This window comes from Podarcis raffonei, chromosome 1, assembly GCF_027172205.1.
Source record: "Podarcis raffonei isolate rPodRaf1 chromosome 1, rPodRaf1.pri, whole genome shotgun sequence".
NCBI lineage: Eukaryota > Metazoa > Chordata > Lepidosauria > Squamata > Lacertidae > Podarcis > Podarcis raffonei.
In genome coordinates, this window is record NC_070602.1 from 128,453,552 (window position 1) to 128,474,171 (window position 20,620).

Genomic DNA, 20,620 nt, shown 5'->3' on the forward strand with positions numbered 1-20,620 from the left:
CTTCGGCTGGGGAGGGCGGGATATAAATATTATTATTATTATTATTATTATTATTATTATTATTATTATTATTTCACCTCTCTAGTCTGTGTCAGATGGAGATAAAGGCAACTCCAGCGCAGGACAGCTCTCAGACTGTGCAGTCTGCAAACACCTCTCACAGGGTGCCTTTGCCATTAACATCCAGGTGACAAGCAGAAATACTGTATCTGGAAGTAGATACAGTGGAGAAAAAATGCACCTGTGGAACTTCAGCCTGTCACACTGCAGTTAAAGGCTTAAGAGGCGCACTTTTTGAAAAAACAAAACTAAAAATGTGTATCAAGGTTCACATACTGAGCAGCAAAGGATATTGACCCAGGTGAAAGAAAGGGCACCTGAATTTCTTCCAGTTCCCCCTGGGAGCCAAAATGCAGAGTTTGCACTAAAGAGAAGCACAACTTATGCATCAATTAAGTACACCTATTTGAAATTCATTTGGGGGCACCTGCAACTGACGTGAAAACTTGGAGCAGGTTTTCATTTGGGAAAATCTTCCGTGAGCTTTCAGGCAACTGATTCAATAAAAGCGGGAGAAAAACTATTCTGTGTTTTATGGGGCAAATAACAGCCAAGCTACTTTTAGCCCCCTTGTCTGCAGACTGTACCTAGTCTAGTGCCACCTGCTGGTGTTAAGGGATGATGCAAATGTGAACATCTTGCATAGCAGCAGGTCTTGTGTTAGTTTTTCTGTTTCTTTCTTTTGCACACACACACACACATTAATTTTTAAAAACTAAAATAAAAAAAAACCATGCAGCAAGAAAGAAACTGCTAAAAGAAATGCAGTTTTACCTGAGATTTCAAATGTGTGTTCTCCGGGGAAAGCTGCGATGGGTTCTGTAAAGAAACAGGAGAGTTGAACTTTAGTCTGATCTCCAAGACAACAGATGAGAGATTCCCCAAAACGGCCTTAGCGACATGTGAGCCTGGCAGCAATGCAGAGAGCTCAGACCTACAAGAGCCTCTTTGTGCAGCTTCCCCCAAATTGCCGTTTTAACTGATTATCCCCCCCTGAACTTAAGAACTCTGCTGGAAGTCATTTCTCTAACAAAGCAATCCTATGTGTGTTGACTTGGAAGTAAGTCACACTGGGTGCAATGGTCCTTACCCCTAATAGTAAGTGTCTTTAGGATTATAGCCTGACTTAACATTTTTCTTCTAGAGCAGGGGTAGGCAACCTAAGGCCCGGGGTCTGGATGCGGCCCAATCGCCTTCTAAATCTGGCCCGCAGGTGGTCCAGGAATCAGCGTGTTTTTACATGAGGAGAATGTGTCCTTTGATTTAAAATGCATCTCTGGATTGTTTATGGGGCCTGCTTGGTGTTTTTACATGAGTAGAAGGTGTGCTTTTATTTAAAATGCGTCTCTGGGTTATTTGTGGGGCATAGGAATTCGTTCATTTATTCTTATTTTTTTCAAAATATAGTCTGGCCCCCCACAAGGTCTGAGGGACGGTGAACCGGCCCATGGCTGAAAAAGGTTGCTGACCCCTGTTCTAGAGACATCATGAGATCAAAGTGTCCAAGCATTCATTCCCTATGTACAAGAGAGAACACATATCCCCTTCTGGAGTCAAGCTGAGAGATGTTTGGAAAGAGATTTTTATGTATAATATTAGCAGCTTCCGCAGATGCATGAGCCCTTAGGTGGCATGAATTCTCCCCTCCTCTTGCCCTGAATTTCACATGGTCTGTGGTGCCTGACGCTAACATGTTTCATAGTCAAATAGGAGAGTGGTCATCCCAGCGTCTGACTAAGAGCCAAGCAACATTGCTATGTTACTCATGCTTTTAAGAAAGTATGCTTGCTGGCCAATTTCATTTTAGAGAAAAAATCAGGTACACAGCGCTGGTCTGCAATGTACGTCCGCTGCCGAAAACCCTCTCCTTCCTCCACGCTGCTTTGATCCTGCAGATGCTGTTGGCTGCAAATAACAGGCCTAGGGACGAAAAGGAGCAGCGTTTTTCAGCAGGAAATTGGCTCAGGAGCCCAATCCAGATCAGGAGTGTGTTCCAGAACATGATTCCGCAGCTGCTTTTTTCCTCTCCCCAGATTAAGCTGGCCAGTTTAAACGTACTTTTTTCAAAAGTGTGAATAGCATACCATGCTATCCGACCACAAGATTGGCTGGTTTGGGATGCATTAGACCAGTAGAAGGGGAACTGAGCTCAAAGGAACAGTCTTCCAAATGGGAGGATATCAAGCCGCCGTATACCTGAGGGAGCGTCCCATTGTTCAGCCCAGACACTGAGGTCCAGCTCCGAGGGCCTTCTGGCAGTTCCCTCACTGTGAGAAGTGAGGTTACAGGGAAACAGGCAGAGGGCCTTCTCGGTGGTGGCACCCTCCCTGTGGAACACCCTCCCATCTGATGTCAAGGAAATAAACAACCATCTGACTTTTAGAAAACATCTGAAGGCAGCCCTGTTTAGGGAAGTTTTTAATGTTTGAAGTTTTATTCTGTTTTTAATGTTCTGTGGAAGGCCACACAGAGTGGCTGGGGAAACCCAGCCAGATGGGCGGGGTACAAATAATAAATTATTATTATTATTATTATTATTATTATTATTATTATTATTATTATTATCAAGCAGTAACAAGCTGCTAGAAAGAAACGGGCCAGAGAAGCGGAGTAGAAATGATAAATAATCATCATCATCCTCCTTAAAATGGGTTTATATTTTTTCATGGACATTCTGACTCACTCTTAAACTGCCTCAAGCATTTACCTCTGATATTATATTACAAGGATTATGGTGGGTGATTCCTCCCCTCCCCAGTCGGGTCTTCTTTGCTTTTAAAAGCTTTGTTGCAAGCAGAAATTAATGCGATAAAGCTGTTCCTTAGCCCAGGGCAGCAATGGCAGCAAAAGCTTTCCCTGCTGAATTTTGCAGGCAGCCTACAACTCTTAAAGGCCAGAAAGATGTTGGCAACCATTTGCTGCAGTGCCACTTTACAAGGCTGCTCAAAAGGAACCACGTGATCTGAACATCGCTGGCATCCCAGAAAGAGGAAACCTCGTCAAGACCTCTTCAGGTCTCTTGGCAAGAGTCAGCACTTTACTGCCTCTGCCTTACCGAAATAAAAAGCTTTGCAGTTTTGCAAATGGGTAAAGGGACTTAAGTTTCCTCCACCTAAACTAGTGATGGGGAAGCTGTGGGTATCCAGGTGTTGATGAACTACAACTTCCACCATCTCTGATCACTGGCCATGTGGCTGGGACTGACGGGAGCTGGGAAGCTCCCCAATCCACGCCTCCCCTTGGGCTACCTTTTCTGCCTCCTCGCTAGGCACCCAAAGCCCTGGCACAAGCCAGGTGCCCACTGAAACAGAGATGGATAATTTTTTGTGTTTCTTATTTTATCTCCCGCTTGGACTACCGCAATGCGCTCTACGTGGGGCTACCTTTGAAGGTGACTCAGAAACTACAACTAATCCAGAATGCGGCAGCTAGACTGGTGACTGGGGGCGGTTGCTGAGACCACATAACACCGGTCTTGAAAGACCGACATTGGCTCCCAGTAAGTTTCCGAACACAATTCAAAGTGTTGGTGCTGACTTTGAAAGCCCTAAATGGCCTCGGCCCAGTATACTTGAAGGAGCGTCTCCACCCCCATCGTTCTGCCCAGACGCTGAGGTCCAGCGCCGAGGGCCTTCTGGCGGTTCCCTCATTGCGAGAAGCAAAGCTACAGGGAACCAGGCAGAGGGCCTTCTCGGTAGTGGCGCCCTCCCTGTGGAACACCCTCCCAGCAGATGTCAAAGAGATAAACAACTACCTGAAATTTAGAAGACATCTGAAGGCAGCCCTATTCAGGGAAGTTTTTAATGTGTGACATTTTAATGTATTTTTAATCTTTGTTGGAAGCCGCCCAGAGTGGCTGGGGAGACCCAGCCAGATGGGCGGGGTACAAATAAATTTATTATTATTATTATTATTATTATTATTATTATTATTATTATTATGCAGTAACAAGCTGCTACAAAGGAGCGGGCCAGAGAAGCATACTCAGAGAAGCAGCGCTCTGCGATTCCATGATTATTTTCCTTCTGCATTCTGCCTGGGAACGCAGTCTCTTGGCTCCAGTGCAGTTTCAATGGAGTGCTCTGAAACAGTCACCCTTCCACAGAATGCAAGTGACAGGTTTGTCAAAAGAACAAAATAATAATAATAATGTGAGTTATTAGATCCTTTTCTCAAGTTGAAAAGGAATTTGATTACTTCTCTGGGTGACAATTTTGAAGCAGTAGCGTGCCACTCCAGTTGCTTCCTTTTTGTAGTCCTGAGAGTGGGGGGAGATGCGCAGAACAGTTCTGCCTATGGTATTATTTCATATCCTGAATGATTCATCAGAAGAACCAGCTTCGCAGTCAAACACTTGAGCTCAGTTCCCACCCACCCACCCAAGAAGCTGCTCTCAAAACCCTACTTTGGAGACAAGCATCCGTGTGGGGCAAACAGGAGCTACAGGGAAGTGGGTGCAGTTTAAATCAGGAAGACAACATGATGCAGAGGATTAAATTATTGCTCCTCAGCTGCTGCAACCCCAATCTGAAACCTCTCTGGCTGCTTTTGCATTTTAAAAAAGCTGCACTTCACAGATTTCCCGCCGCATCTTGTTTGATCCTCAGATAGTTTCGCTTTTCACACAGCAGACAAAATTTGCAACTTGTATACCAGCACAACCTTAGCTTTTTTCTACGGGATGGATGACTTGCCCAGATCATGAAATAGCCATTGTGTGTTCGGTGGAATCCTAACACAATTAATTTTCCAGGCAAGTGTACAGAGATATCTAAGAACACATGTCTGTGGTTTACTGTATTTGGTCTATAAAGTGTTAAAAGGTAAAGGTAAAGGGACCCCTGACCATTAGGTCCAGTCGTGGCCAACTCTGGGGTTGCGGCGCTCATCTTGCTTTACTGGCCGAGGGAGCCGGCGTACAGCTTCCGGGTCATGTGGCCAGCATGACTAAGCCACTTCTGGTGAACCAGAACAGCGCACGGAAATGCCGTTTACCTTCCCGCCGGAGTGGTACCTATTTATCTACTTGCACTTTGATGTGCTTTTGAACTGCTAGGTTGGCAGGAGCAGGGACCGAGCAACGGGAGCTCACCCCGTTGCGGGGATTCGAACCACCAACCTTCTGATCGGCAAGTCCTAGGCTCTGTGGTTTAACTGACAGAGCCACCCGCGTCCCTCTATAAAGTGTAGAACCGCACTAAAGCATTTTGTTTCTTGTTTAATTTCCAACAGTGAGCACTTTTAAGGGCCAAGCTTGCCTGGAAACCGAATGCTCTTTCTTTTTCTTCTTTTTCTTTTTTTAAAAAAACAAGTATACTTGCTTTCCCCTCCACAAATGGCTTACCAATGTAAAAGCAAGCCAAAAAATCAGCAATGGTCCAATGATTAAATGCAAGCCCAGAGATTAAAGAATAGCCTCAGAAGTATGTTGCTTCGTCTTTGTGAAATAAGACAGGCTCTTTGTGTTATTTACTCACGGGTAGAGCTGAAATCACCCATGTTACATGCCCTTACTCTGAACACAGGGGGATTCAGACGCATGGCAAAGAAACAGAACTGAGTCAACTCTTCTAATAACCAAGTAGCATTAGACAGAACAGCCAGCCGCAGACAAGACTGTGAATACGTAAAGCTCTTTAATCAACTCCAGAATTCTAATTCAAGGTATTTTATTAAATGATTCAAGATAAAGGTGTAAGAGATATCAGAAACTGCACAAAAGAAAATAAGCAGTAATTTTCCAACTAATTTTTCCTCTAATACAGTCCCTACATTAGTGCACTGATGTTATGTGCAGTCAGGTGGAGCTGAATTGAGCGAGCTGAGTTCTCTCGGGCAGCAGAGACACACTCAAACCAACCCGGTTTTCATGTTGTGTGCCAGAAAAGTGATGATTCCTGGGTCAACCACCTAGTCCAAAGCGGGCATGGAGGTATGGAATGCCACCATGTAGACTGGAACCCATGGAGATGGGTGCTTAGCACCAGCCCTTCACAGAAATCAGGGAAGGAGGGATTTAAATTGGGGAATAACTCCTTTTGGGTTCTTGCTAGATGGGTTTAACTAAACAGGAAAACATCCCATTCAAGTAAAATGCAGAGCCTATATAGGCGTAGGCAAGCTCGGCCCTCCTGATATTTCTGGCCTACAACTCCCATGATCCCTAGCTAACAGGACCAGTGGTCAGGGATGATGGGAATTGTAGTCTCATCCGGAGGGCCAAGTTTGCCTATGCCTGGCCTATAAGCACCTAAATTAATGTTATTGAGAACCAGGTGGAGAGCCTTCTCGGTAGTGGTGCCCACCCTGTGGAATGCTCTCCCATCAGATGTTAAGGAGATGAGTAATTATGTAACATTTAGGAAACATCTGAAGGCAGCCCTGTATAGGAAAGCTTTTTAAGGTTTAATGTTTTACTATGAAAAGCGGCTAACAATCTCCTTTCCCTTCCTCCCCCACAACAAACATTCTGTGAGGTGAGTGGGGCTGAGAGACTTCAGAGAAGTGTGACTGGCCCAAGGTCACCCAGCAGCTGCATGTGGAGGAGCGGGGAAGCGAACCCGGTTCACCAGATTACGAGTCCACTGCTCTTAACCACTACACCACACTGGTTCTCTCGATATATGCCGGAAGCTGCCCAGAATGTCTGGGGCAAACCAGTCAGATGGGCGGGGTAAATCATCATCATCACCCTATGTTTTGACTGGTAGACGATGGGTTTTCTTAAAGAAACAGAGTTTTGGACCTTTGGTTTTCATCACATACGGCAACTAGTTGCAATTATTTGGTGAAGAAAAGGTATTGTTCATGTGCTCCACAACGTTCATAGTTAGTTCTTGGGAAATTATGGAAGCAGATCCCAAGGTGAAGCCTTGAAAAGCTGTGGTTCATAGCAACACGGGGAGCTGTCCTCTAGCAGATCAGACTATTTGTCCATCTAGCCTAGTACCGTCTACTCTGACTGACAGCATCAGCAAGGGTCTTGCCCAGCACTCCCTATGTGATCCTTCTAACGGGAGATGCCAGGAACTGAACCTGGGACCTTGTGAAACATATGCTCTGCTACCAAGTTATTTCAGGAATAATAATAGCACCTCTGTCCATTAGAAATGTATGTGTGTGTTTGTGTAGCTGCTTTTCTACCAAATATGACACCCCTAATAATATATGCAGGGACGCGGGTGGCGCTGTGGGTTAAACTACAGAGCCTAGGACTTGCAGATCAGAAGGTCGGCGGTTCAAAACCCCGCGACAGGGTGAGCTCCCATTGCTCAGTCCCTGCTCCTGCCCACCTAGCAGTTCAAAAGCACATCAAAGTGCAAGTAGATAAATAGGTACCGCTCCAGCGGGAAGGTAAACGGCGTTTCCGTGCACTACTCTGGTTTGCCAGAAGCGGCTTAGTCATGCTGGCCACATGACCCGGAAGCTGTACGCCGGCTCCCTCGGCCAATAAAGCGAGATGAGCGCCGCAACCCCAGAGTCGGTCACGACTGGACCTAATGGTCAGGGGTCCCTTTACCTTTAATAATATATGCACTGGGTATTCGTTTTGTACATTTCATATTTTCTCCTTTGAAAATACTGTAAAATTGTGGGGTGATCTTATTCATCATGTTGTGGTGGGGCAGTAGAGAGATTAAAACTATTTGTCAAATGCAGACACATAATATTTTAACATATGGAGCATTTAACAAATTAAAGATCCACAGTAGCCAGCGGAGTTCAAAGAGCCAAAATCTAAAACCTAGCCTGGCAGCTGCTTTTCCTAGATGAGCAAAGAATGAGTTACTGTGATGGAATTATCTTGCTTCGCTTTGGAAATGTGCTGGAAGGGAGGGCCCATTTGCACAGTTTATAACTTCCACCGGAGAGGAACTGCACTGCCTTTCAGTCTGGCTCATTGACTTGCTAACACTCTGCAGGTCTTGGGTGTGAAGCAATTCCTCTGAGGTCAGTGGGAAGAATGCCACCGCTTATGGTAATTAGACAGGTACAAAGTATAGCAATGGCAATTCTCCTAGACTTAAAAGAGGAGCCAACCTTCCTTCCATGGACTCCTGGAAGCAGCAGAGAAAGGACTGCTGCTGCAATGTTAAAATCCATAGTAATGGGTATCGTGGTGGTTGAACTGGTTAACTGAGGCCGGTGTGTTGCAGTGAACAGAGCACCAGACTTTGCTCAGAGATACCCAGGTAAAAAGCCTCCCTCATTGCTGGCCTTCCCTGGTGGACCTTGAGCTGGTCCCCACTGTTCAGTCTAGCCTTCACCACAGGGCTGTTGCGAGGATATGCCGTATTTTTTGCTCTATAAGACTCACTTTTTCCCTCCTAAAAAGTAAGGGGAAATGTGTGCGCGTCTTATGGAGCGAATGCAGGCTGCGCAGCTATCCCAGAAGCCAGAACAGTAAGAGGGATCACTGCTTTCGCTGCGCAGCAATACCTCTTGCTGTTCTGGCTTCTGGGATTCAGAATATTTTTTTTCTTGTTTTCCTTCTCCAAAAACTAGGTGCGTCTTATGGTCTGTTGCGTCTTATAGAGCGAAAAATACGGTAATTGGCACAATCACAAGCATATCACCCTAAGCTGCTTGCGGGAAGTGAAGGAACACAAAAGTAATATTTAAATAAAAAGCTACGGCCACTGATCATCTCCATATACACAAGGAACTGCAGAAGAACAAGGCAGGCTGACGGCAAAGGAATAGGAACGTTCTCGCGACAACATTTTAATTCATTTGTGAGGTATTCAATTTCAAATAAAATCACTGCTTGATGCTTGCAATAAAAGTTTCCAGTCTGGCTGCTGTCCCAGCTCAGAGACTGATAAATTCCAGTCCAGTGCAGGAAACTGTTTTGTTATTATTAATAATGCTCGAAGACGTCCTCACTGATTATTCCTATTAATTAAAGGCTCGTGGTGATTTGATCAGCCTTTCTGAGCATGTAATGCTAACTGACAGCTGTTTCCCTGTCTCAAGAGCTTTTCCTTTCGTATGTTTTTCCTTGGTGTCCCCCTATCTATTCCTCTGGCCATCGCCTGCCATCACGGAGACTCACAATGTTCTCTCAATGAGTTGATAGCAAAACCATCAATATCTGCTCCCTGGGCACTCCTGCTCCCTGACTTCCTTCGGGAAGGAACGGACAAGCTAAGCAAATTCCTGAAACTTACCACAATGCAGGCCAGGGGTTCTGTCTGCTTAGCAACTTGAAAAAGTGACTGCCAACAAGGACGGCTGCTTTGTGGTCTATTCGCCGCTGCTGCACTACAGTGCTTCCCACATATTAACTATTCAGTTGCTATTTGCTACGGGAAAAGCTATTCCCATTTATTCTATCCCACAGCTGTCTTCTACTTACTGATGCAATGGAAGCCAGTGATATGTATCTTGCACGCAAAGTGGGTTTGAACCCAGGACCAAAGAGATATTGGGGGGGGTAGATAAGGTGTGCCACTGCTACCTCTGCCCACCCTGGTTAGACTTCTGGTTTTCTGTTTATGGGCTGCATCAGATCGCCAGGGGGGTGGGGACTGCATGAGACTGAACACCATATGTAAATAAGAAGAGAAGTCAAAAGCCTCCCTACATATAAAGTAAAGGGACCCCTGACCATGAGGTCCAGTCGTGACCGACTCTGGGGTTGCGGCACTCATCTCGCTTTACTGGTCGAGGGAGCCAGCATACAGCTTCCGGGTCATGTGGCCAGCATGACTAAGCCACTTCTGGCAAACCAGAGCAGCGCACGGAAACGCCGTTTACCTTCCCGCTGGAGCAGTACCTATTGACCTACTTGCACTTTGATGTGCTTTCAAACTGCTAGGTTGGCAGGAGCAGGGACCGAGCAACGGGAGCTCACCCCGTTGCAGGAATTCAAACCACCAACCTTCTGATTGGCAAGTCCTAGGCTCTGTGGTTTACCCCACAGCGCCACCCGCGTCCCTTTCCCTACATATAGACAAGGCTTATATGTGCAACTTTCACTGCCACTAGCCTCATGTGGAATGCTCAGCCATGAAATCTCCTCACTAACAGTGGTTTCTACCCCCAATATGCCATTTGTGTGAATGAACAGTTTTTGCACAGGTAGTGGCAATGTTGGTTGGAATCCAGGCTCCTGTTTTTGCACTCCGGAGCCAGGATTGCCAGTTTTGGTTGAGAGAGTGAATTGTGGGTTATCGCTATCGTGGCCTGCAATGGTATTTACTGGGGGAGAGGAACAGGAACAGCTAACTGCTTCTTTGCGTGAACCGGCTGCCCGCAGGAACACCACTTGGAATTTCTTTGTTAAAAGAAATTTTGCAACTCAGTAATTTTTTTTTTTTAAATTGGCACCCAAAAAAAGGAAGCATTTGCATCAGCGTTGCGGCTGTTATTTGAAGCGAGAAGCTTGCCGTGCAGATCTCTCCATACTTCCACCAAACACTCCAGCTGGCATTTGCCATAACAGAGAACAGTGCGCATCCGTGGTCAATCTGTACATATACAAATGGTTTGGCATGTGCAGCAGTCACCAAAATAGCCTCCACACAACAGCTCTTTTGCTTTGTATGAAGTGGACCTATGACATAGAGCACCCACAAGAATATAACCCAATAACAGAAGTGCCATGACCTGTAGGCTTGATGGCTGCATGCACCGTCACCCATCACTTGGCGCCATCCATGCTGGTTATGCGCAACAAGAAATGCCATTGCAAGAGCCTCAGTACAGATGGTTGCCTTTTAAACTTGCCTAGCCTCCTGCACAGAAATGATTTTTTTTTTGCTTCTTCCTATCAAACCACTATAGATGCGATGCATGTTGACTTACCCATACAGTTCTCCAAGGAGGTATCAGTGCCTATCCGGACATCATCGATGGCAATCTCACCCAAATGTCCTTTGCTTATAATTCCCTCGAACACAATCTAGGAGTGAATACAAACAGAACAGTGATTGTTATGCTTCCAGTCCAAACAGCTGTTGAATCTTTTTTTTTTTTAAAGGATATACGGTAAAATATACTGAATCCCCTTTGAAAAGTTTTTGCCTTTATTCAGCCAGCTTCCAAGTGACAATGGAAGTTGCACCACTTTATACAATATTTTCTGCAAAAAACCCACAACTTATTCTGCCTTCACTCCCCAAACAGCCGCAGTTGAAAAGGGGAAAGCAGTTTAGTTGCCCAGCTGTCTTAAGATCCACTCCCAGTTACTTCTGGATTTGACCTGCAAGTGTCTGAGAAGCACACTCAACAGTTACTAGGTGTCTACAACATGCTTAGTCACCATCTCTTTCCCTTTCTTACCCTCACAACACTTATAGAGGACATAATGTATAATGGCTGAAAATTCCACGTTGCATCTTTCCTCCCATACACAAGCAGCCCCACCTGTTGGTCTTGCACCAAAGAGCCGGCCAAGTGCACGTGAACCTTGAATATAAGCTTGGTAAGATGACGCAGTCACGAAATTAAAAGACGCCTGCTTCTTGGGAGAAAAGCAATGACAAACCTAGACAGCATCTTAAAAAGACATCACCTTGCCAACAAAGGTCCATATAGTAAAAGCTATGGTTTTCCCAGTAGTGATGTATGGAAGTGAGAGCTGGACCATAAAGAAGGCTGATCGCCGAAGAATTGATGCTTTTGAATTATGGTGCTGGAGAAGACTCTTGAGAGTCCCATGGACTGCAAGAAGATCAAACCTCTCCATTTTGAAGGAAATCAGCCCTGAGTGCTCACTGGAAGGACAGATCCTGAAGCTGAGGCTCCAATACTTTGGCCACCTCGTAAGAAGAGAAGACTCCCTGGAAAAGACCCTGATGTTGGGAAAGATGGGGGGCACAAGGAGAAGGGGACGAGAGAGGACGAGATGGCTGGACAGTGTTCTTGAAGCTACCAGCATGAGTCTGACCAAACTGCGGGAGGCAGTGGAAGAAAGAAGTGCCTGGCGTGCTCTGGTCCACGGGGTCACGAAGAGTCGGACACGACTAAACGACTAAACAACAAGAAGATGACGCCAGATTATTCTGATTTATTTTTGCCTTTGGGTTCCATCTTGCCTTGCCTTTCCTCTTCTGTCTCGGTACCTCTCCCAACCAAGTCACTTGGGAGTGCAATAACATTAGTCCTAGGGCTGAATTCTGTTTCGTTTTGGGCAGTGGCAGGAGGCACTGGCTACATAAGTGATAAGAGCAGCTTCCTCCCACTGGGAAGCCTGGCATGGCCTGCTTTGTTACTCAGCTGTAGCTTTCATTTCCCCGAGATCAAGAATAATACGCTGAGGACCACCTGGTCCTGCACAGTCCCCACTTATGGACTAAATGGATGGACCTTTGGCAAACAAGCATGAGTTTCAAGGGCAGACAGTTGCCAAATCAGACCTAGAATGTCTTGCCTGGGGCCAGGGCCATCTCTTAGCAATTCTCACTGACTACTAAGAAGCAGAGCTGTTTGAACTCCATGCTAGGTAAAGGTAAAGGGACCCCTGACCATTAGATCCAGTTGTGACCGACTCTGGGGTTGCGGCGCTCATCTCGCTTTATTGGCCGAGGGAGCCGGCGTACAGCTTCCGGGTCATGTGGCCAGCATGACTAAGCCGCTTCTGGCGAACCAGAGCAGTGCACAGAAACGCCGTTTACCTTCCCGCTGGAGTGGTACCTATTTATCTACTTGGACTTTGACGTGCTTTCAAACTGCTATGTTGGCAGGAGCAGGGACCGAGCAATGGGAGCTCACCCCATTGTGGGGATTCGAACCGCCGACCTTCTGATTGGCAAGTCCTAGGCTCTGTGGTTTAACCACAGGGCCACCCGCGTCTCCATGCTACACAAATCCAAATTCTGGTACTGTATGTGGAAATGCAAACTCGGCATGAAGCTGGGTGGGGGTAGAGTGAAACAAAATTAATTCCATGCCCTGGCTAAATTATGCAACTCACCGCAATGTATGCAAATGCGCTTGTCAGGTTTAATTTCCATGCTTTATTCTCAAGCTGATAATTGGCGTTTTTACGGGATTTTCTGGCAAGTAGCAGTGCAAGGAACAGAAAGACAATCTGGGTAAACGGGAGGCAGTAGGGGGAAGTGGCGAGGATAACATGTCTGAAGGAGCGTGGTACAGGCAGACAACCATGCAGGACGCAGTAGGTCTGACCCATGCATGATCCAGATATGTCTGATGTTTCCTCAGCTCAGATCCACTGTTCAGACTTAAACTGTTTATAACTATTCTGTTCCCAGGAAACCCTGGAAATTGTAGTTCTCTGAAGGTGGTGCTAGAGATCTCTAGCAGATGATTCAAAGCATCCTCATAAACCATAAATTCTAGGAATCTCTGGAAGGGAGAACCATGATTGTTAAAGTAGTACCGTATTTTTTGCTCTATAAGACTCACTTTTTCCCTCCCAAAAAGTAAGGGGAAATGTGTGTGCATCTTATAGAGTGAATACAGGTTGCACAGCTATCCCAGAAACCAGAGGGATTGCTGCTTTCACTGTGCAGCGATACCACTTGCTGTTCTGGCTTCTGAGATTCAGCATATTATTTTTTCTTGTTTTCCTTCTCCAAAAACTGGGTGTGTCTTATGGTCCGGTTCGTCTTATAGAGCGAAAAATGCGGTATATAAAACAGATTTAAATTTGTCACATAGAAAGGGCCACAAATATTTCAATCACCCTAAGCAGAATTTCTTAAGAAATGTTCAAATCAGCTCTGGAACTCAATTTCCGTGTTGGATTTTGAATATAAGAAGCAGAGACAGTGTTTTAGTTTTCTTTCCTAAATTATCTATTTGTACTCGGCTTCTGCTGTCATATAAGGCGTCTGAGCAGTAGAAGCTCATTTCGCACAACCCTACGCCCCAAATCGAGGAAGTGCTAATTGCTTCCATCCTTCCTCCAAAACAGCTCTCCCCCTCTTTGAAAAACAAGAGCCCTCAAAACAGCATAGAGAAGCTCTTACACAGCCCTTTTCCTATCTGCACGATGCATTTGTGCTTATCCCTCATGAGTTTTCCAGTTCCCTGACAGGACTACCTGATAATCATCTAAGAGAAAATGGGTGGGGGAAAAATATTTGCAGAGGAGAGATTTTAGGAACATAAAAGGCAACCGTATGAACAAAGACCTAAATCTATGTATAAAATAGGCAAATTCTGAATAACAAATACAGTGTCATTTAGTTACTATAGCAACATGGAAAAACACAATGAAGAAGAAAAGGCCCTGCTCAACAATGTTCTCTAATGATGAATGAAATGGGTTCTGTTGAAGTGCATGAAATGAGAGCACAGCAGAAATATCCACTTGAACCAAAATCTCCAGGCTCACCTGATATGCCATATCGTAGCTGGGCAGGAGGATCCGGCCTTCTCGCCACTCGTCCCCTTGGTCTTCCCGGATAATCCACAGGGGCTTGATCTCATGCATTGCTTCCCGACGGACCTGAAGCATCGCTCCGAGGCCGGATACCTGGTATCGGAACATCATGCACACGGCACTCCTGGGCAAGAAGACCCTGGGGCTGATGAGACGGGCGTGTTGCTTTTCTCTCCTCGCGCTGCTCTGCAGTCGCAAATAGTTCTTGCCATCTGTTGAAGGAGAAGGTTGATAATAAACTAGCTAAACCAAAGAAGTAACAAGCTTACTGTCTTGCCCTGTAATAACAGGAGCAATCTTTACGGTTCACAACTCCTCCCATTCTGGACCTCTTTCCTTTCATTTTTTTTTTTTGGGGGGGGGGATTTTAAAAAATCAATTTTAAAAGCAAACAAACTATTGACTGATTGTCCTCACCTTCTGATCCGTACACCAATACAGTGGTACCTTGGTTTGCATACGTTGGTGTTATGTACTGAAGTTCTCACCGTGGGCCAGCAGGGGGATACTGTAGATAGTTATGCAAATGAAGGATCGAAATTGACGTTCAGTGATTGGATAGTTTTTATGCAAATGAAGGATCAAAAGTGATGTTCAGTGATTGGATAGTTTTAGAAAGTTGCTACAGTAACGTTGTACTGGAGCTCTATATAAGCAGGCTGACTGAGCCCTTCAGTCAGTTCTGTTCTGGCCTCTGAATAAACAAGAGCTGTTTGAAGAATCGCTGTGTCGTCTGATATGTTCACCCACAAGTTAAAAGTTTTGGATTACAAACATGTCAAACCTGGAAGTGCGTGTCCTGTTTTGCAACCTATTTTTTGGATTACAACCTTTTTTTTATTATTATTACGAACAATTTTGGGGGGGAGGCCTCATTGGCGAAAGCGCGCCTTGGGTTACAACCTGTTTTGGTTTACAAACGGACCTCCGGAACGGATTATGGTTGTAAACCAAGGTACCACTGTATTCACTTATTCAAGACCTGTTCGTAACTTTGCACGTAGCCCCTTACAAAGATGTCTTTAAAAGCCCCGCATCTATCCTTGTCCAGATATTGCAAACCACAGCAAAGTCAGTAGCGCATCGAGGAGAGCATATTAACCACAGCTTACAAAAATAACGCCACTAAGAGCAGCCCACTTATCACTGGGGAAGGAAGCAGGAGCAGGCTGCAAACGAGGTACAACGCAGAAAGCCCACAAAGCAGGAAAGAAAGAAGCCATCGCTCATTATGAGACAAAATATGGAGGATTTCACGGTTGACATGAACCAAAAGAGACACAGGAGCATAAAAAGGGAGGTAGTCTCAGCATACTTTGACCAAATAGCTAGCACACTGCAAAAACAAGGTCAGAGCAAAACATGCTACTTCAGCACATTGTCATTTGCCTCCTTGAAGTCAGGGACTGGCCTCCTACTTTGTTGTCCTGCACTCGATTCCTATCAAGGTGCGTCGCCTACAGTTACAATGCAGACTCCTATTGTACCTAAGATCCTATCTATGGGATGATCTAAAGGAGGAAAGAGTTCCTGCAGATGCGGTGCAAAAGAGGAGATATTAACAGGATATATTTGTCATGCAAAAGGGACGCGGGTGGCGCTGTGGGTTAAGCCACAGAGGCTAGGACTTGCAGATCAGAAGGTTGGCGGTTTGAATCCCTGCGACGGGGTGAGCTCCCGTTGCTCGGTCCCTGCTCCTGCCAACCTAACAGTTTGAAAGCACATCAAAGTCCAAGTAGATAAATAGGTACCACCCTGGCAGGAAGGTAAACGGCGTTTCCGTGCGCTGCTCTGGTTCACCAGAAGCGGCTTAGTCATGCTGGCCACATGACCTGGAAGCTGTACGCCAGCTCCCTCGGCCTATAGAGTGAGATGAGCGCACAACCCCAGAGTCGGTCACGACTGGACCTAATGGTACCTTTTTATTTGTCATGCAGGGATTCAAAAAGCTATACCTTTTAACATTCCCTCTTCTAAACAACCATCAAAAGTCCACAGACCCTATTCTCCTTTGAAACAGAAGTGTGGCATGGTAACACGCTGCCTCCAGCTCCTGCACTCAACATGGCACACTAATGTTTGGGGGAAGATGCAAAATATTAATGCAAAATAGTTTGATTGCTTTCTGACCTTCTTGCCCAGCAACAGAACTGGTTTGGGCTTTCTTGAATCTTCCAGCACCAAAGGAGTTGGCAACATCTGTCAGCTGGAAGCCAAATGCTACAAGCCTACCTAAAGGTAAAGGTGAAGGGACCCCTGACCATTAGGTCCAGTCGTGACCGACTCTGGGGTTGCGGCGCTCATCTCGCTTTATTGGCCAAGGGATCCAGCATACAGCTTCCGGGTCATGTGGCCAGCATGACTAAACTGCCTTTGGTGAACCAGAGCAGCACACGGAAATGCCGTTTACCTTCCCACCGGAGCGGTACCTATTTATCTACTTGCACTTTGACGTACTTTTGAAATGCTAGGTTGGCAGGAGCAGGGACCGAGCAATGGGAGCTCACCCCATCGCGGGGATTCGAACCGCCGACCTTCTGATCGGCAAGTCCTAGGCTTTTTGGTTTAACCCGCAGCGCCACTCGCATCCCCCCAAAAAGCAAAGGATTACTTACATTGTATTAGGTCCATCCAAGGCTCCTATATCTTTAACAGCTGTGCAACAAGCAGAAATTCGGTTTCCGAAGCTTTTCCCATCACTCCATTTGCACATGGGGAAAAGCTCACCTGGTCACTTTCTGCTTATTGCACAGATATTAAAGACATGGAAACCTTGGGAGGGAAACAGATTCTGCATGCAATTCTAGAAGAAGAAGAAGAAGAAGAAGAAGAAGAAGAAGAAGAAGAAGAAGAGGAGGAGGAGGAGGAGGAGGAGGAGAAGAGGAGTTTGGATTTGATATCTCGCTTTATCACTACCCGAAGGAGTCTCAAAGCAGCTAACATTCTCCTTCCCCTTCCTCCCCCACAACAAACACTCTGTGAGGTGAGTGTGGCTGAGAGACTTCAAAGAAGTGTGACTGGCCCAAGGTCACCCAGCAGCTGCATGTGGAGGAGCGGGGAATCGAACCCAGTTCAGCAGATTACGAGTCTACCGCTCTCAACCACTACACCACACTGGCTCTCATGCTGGAGCTGACTGAAAGAAAAATCCTTAGACAGAGCAAGTAGATATACATAGGATCAGGCTGTAAAAAAACACAAGTCTTCAATTTTTGAAAACATCAGTGTTTTGAGAAAATATGGCACAGAATATGTCATTATAATTAATGGAAGAAATTGAGATATGTGTACCACACAAATTATGATGCATATGTTGGGCTTAATTTATTCAAGTTTATCAATTACGTATTTACTATTTATAACTCTCTAACCTGGTACATTAAGTTATTATCAGATACTTAGTAAAAAGAACCCGTCAAAATGGTCGCTAATACTTTGCGTGGAGAACTTTGTGCAAAGGGTCCCATATCTTGCAATAAAATCGCATCTCTTAGCCTGCCAAGTTCAAATGTTTCTCGTCTGTCCCTCTTTTAATATCAAAAAGAAAATGGGCCACCAAATCCTGCTTCTATTCCCCCAAGATTGGCATCTTGCATCTAAAGGGCTTAGATTATTTTCTGTATTTTCCCTCTCTCCTCCTGTTGCTTATATAGTGGTACCTCGGGTTACAGACGCTTCAGGTTACAGACTCCGCTAACCCAAAAATAGTACCTCGGGTTAAGAACTTTGCTTCAGGATGAGAACAGAAATCGTGCTCTGGCAGCGCGGCGGCAGCAGGAGGCCCCACTAGCTAAAGTGGTGCTTCAGGTTAAGAACAGTTTCAGGTTAAGAACAGACCTCTGGAACGAATTAGGTTCTTAACCAGAGGTACCACTGTACTTCACACCATTCTGAATGACCTCAACTTGTTTTTGTAATAATTTAATTAAAAAATTTGAGAATCAAACATACTAAAAGATAGTTGGTAACTTGCATATGACTTTCGGTTTGAACCCAACCTGTTGGTTAATTAATTAATTAATTAATTAATTAATGATAATAATAATAATTTGTACCCCGCCCATCTGATTGGGTTGCCCCATCCACTCTGGGTGGCTTCCAGCATATATAAACCCATAGCAAAACATTAAATCTTAAAAAAGCTGCCTCCAGATGTCTCCTAAATGTTATCTCCTTAACATCTGATGGGAGGGCATTCCACAGGGTGGGCACCACTACTAAGGTGGCCGTCATAAATGTCTTGCCTGTGGGTTATGAATCCTTTTTGTTTGTTTTATATCTTGCACAAGCCAGTATACGGAGAGACTAGTCTCAGGAATATCCACTGGGTGTACGGAAAGGCGGCAGATTACATTGACTGAGACAGATCAGCAAGGAGGACGTCTATTTCACCAGCAGCCATAAGCATGGAAGTCGGCTGATTAAGACACCGAAAAGCTTAAGGCAAAAGATTGACATAATTAGGACAAGTGAAAGTGCTGTAATCGGCAGGAGAAAATTGACTCTGTAATCATGACATTGGTGGTGGCGGCGGCTCATATTTATTCTGCCTCAAATTTGCTCCGCTTACGAGTCAGAAGCTGATCACAACCCCTTGCCAACATTGCAAGAACGAGGAAGGCAAGCTGGGAGGAGGGAACCTCTCCCTGACACTTGTGGTGTCCCCCCACCCCACTCCCATCACCAGCAGCAAATACTTTGCAATCAGAGCCTGGCTGACAATTTCACTGATGATACATGAGGGAGAATGAAGCTCATCATCTTTCACTTTCTCTATCTCCCCACTTCTTCATATTGCAGACGACTGGCCACCCCGAAGCATAAACAGTGCGGCGAAGTCCTTGCCATCTTTGATCTAAGTAAAGGTGATTCAATCAGGTGAAGCAGGGGTTCAGGGAGAAACGGGGCTGTTTTTAGGTAAAACAACTCTGCCCCCTCTAGTAGCCATGGCCAGTTGGCCATCGTTTCTCCACAATGTCCCTTAAAAAAATAAGTAGGCAGAGGCCTGGTAACATGGGAGGTGTGTATTGCTGAACTTCTGCCCAAAAGTCCTGCCAGAAAACAAGATAGCAACCCAAGGTGAGGAAATTTGAATAAGCATGTCTAGGTGGTGGACAGACTGAAAGTAATCTGAATTTGACTTGTCAACGTTTTAAATAGGAATAGCAGCTGATCGTGCAGTTGAGCCTGGGGCAGCAGGGACTCTTTGCATTACTGAAACTGCTATTACAATTAAAAGGTGTCTCCCCCCTCCTCCACCCCACAATTATTGACCTTGTACACACACACTGGACACAATCTAGTACAAAATTAGGTGTGCTTAAGCAAGTTCGAATCAATTGGATCAAGGACAACTAACTAACTTGGTGTTGGGATGGAGTTGTCGCATCTTGAACTATCTTTGGTCATAAAGAAGAACAATTGTGCTTCTTCTCAGTGCTGCCAAGTGGCTAGTGTTGAACCTCGGAACGTTTGGTCTTAAATGTGATGCCTCTGCTAAGCAGGCAAATAAACACTGTCCTTATATTTATATTGAGAGACACGGGGGAGCTGTGGGTTAAACCACAGAGCCTAGGGCTTGCCGATCAGAAGGTCGGTGGTTCGAATCCCCGCGACGGGGTGAGCCCCTGTTGCTCGGTCCCTGTTCCTGCCAACCTAGCAGTTCGAAAACACACCAAAAAGTGCAAGTAGATAAATAGGTACCGCTCCGGCGGGAAGGTGAACGGCGTTTCCGTGCGCTGCTCTGGTTCGCCAGACGCGGCTTAGTTATGCTGGCCACATGACCTGGAAGCTGTACGCCGGCTCCCTTGGCCAATAAAGCGAGATGAGCGCCGCAACCCCAGAGTCGGTCACGACTGGACCTAATGGTCAGGGGTCCCTTTACCTTTATGCTGAGTGAGACTTGCTTGACTCCTCCAAGCCATCCTTCATATGCTTGTCATGCATTCTAAAGGCTATGGTGTCTTTTGATAACTTTGTTTTCTTACTATATTATTTTCACTCCAACTCATCTGCAGGTGAATTTCAGACAACAAATTTTCTTAACGAGATGGACTTTATTTCCTTTTGCAGTTGATGCTTAGTAAGATGGAACTAAGAGGAACCGCGCTAACGCGTTCAATGCCTGGTACTCATGTTGTCAACAATTTAGATCTTCAGCAAGGCAAACCTGAACCCACCAAGTGGGAACTAAAAATAATAATT

The 20,620-nt window shown here is 45.5% G+C and overlaps 1 protein-coding gene across 4 annotated transcripts in view; it reads right to left on the reverse strand.

Moving 5' to 3' along the window:
• The window catches only part of NRP2 (neuropilin 2), a 247,018-nt gene that overhangs the window by 53,540 nt on the left and 172,858 nt on the right, over positions 1-20,620 (reverse strand). For 3 of the 4 annotated variants that reach the window (XM_053366095.1, XM_053366078.1, XM_053366105.1), the window contains exons 13-15: positions 14,369-14,628; positions 10,870-10,966; positions 835-879 (exon numbers count right to left, since the gene is read on the reverse strand). In XM_053366095.1, coding sequence (XP_053222070.1) covers positions 835-879; positions 10,870-10,966; positions 14,369-14,628 — 402 coding nt within the window. The remainder of the gene's footprint in view (positions 1-834; positions 880-10,869; positions 10,967-14,368; positions 14,629-20,620) is intronic. The other variant, XM_053366087.1, reaches the window with a different exon arrangement.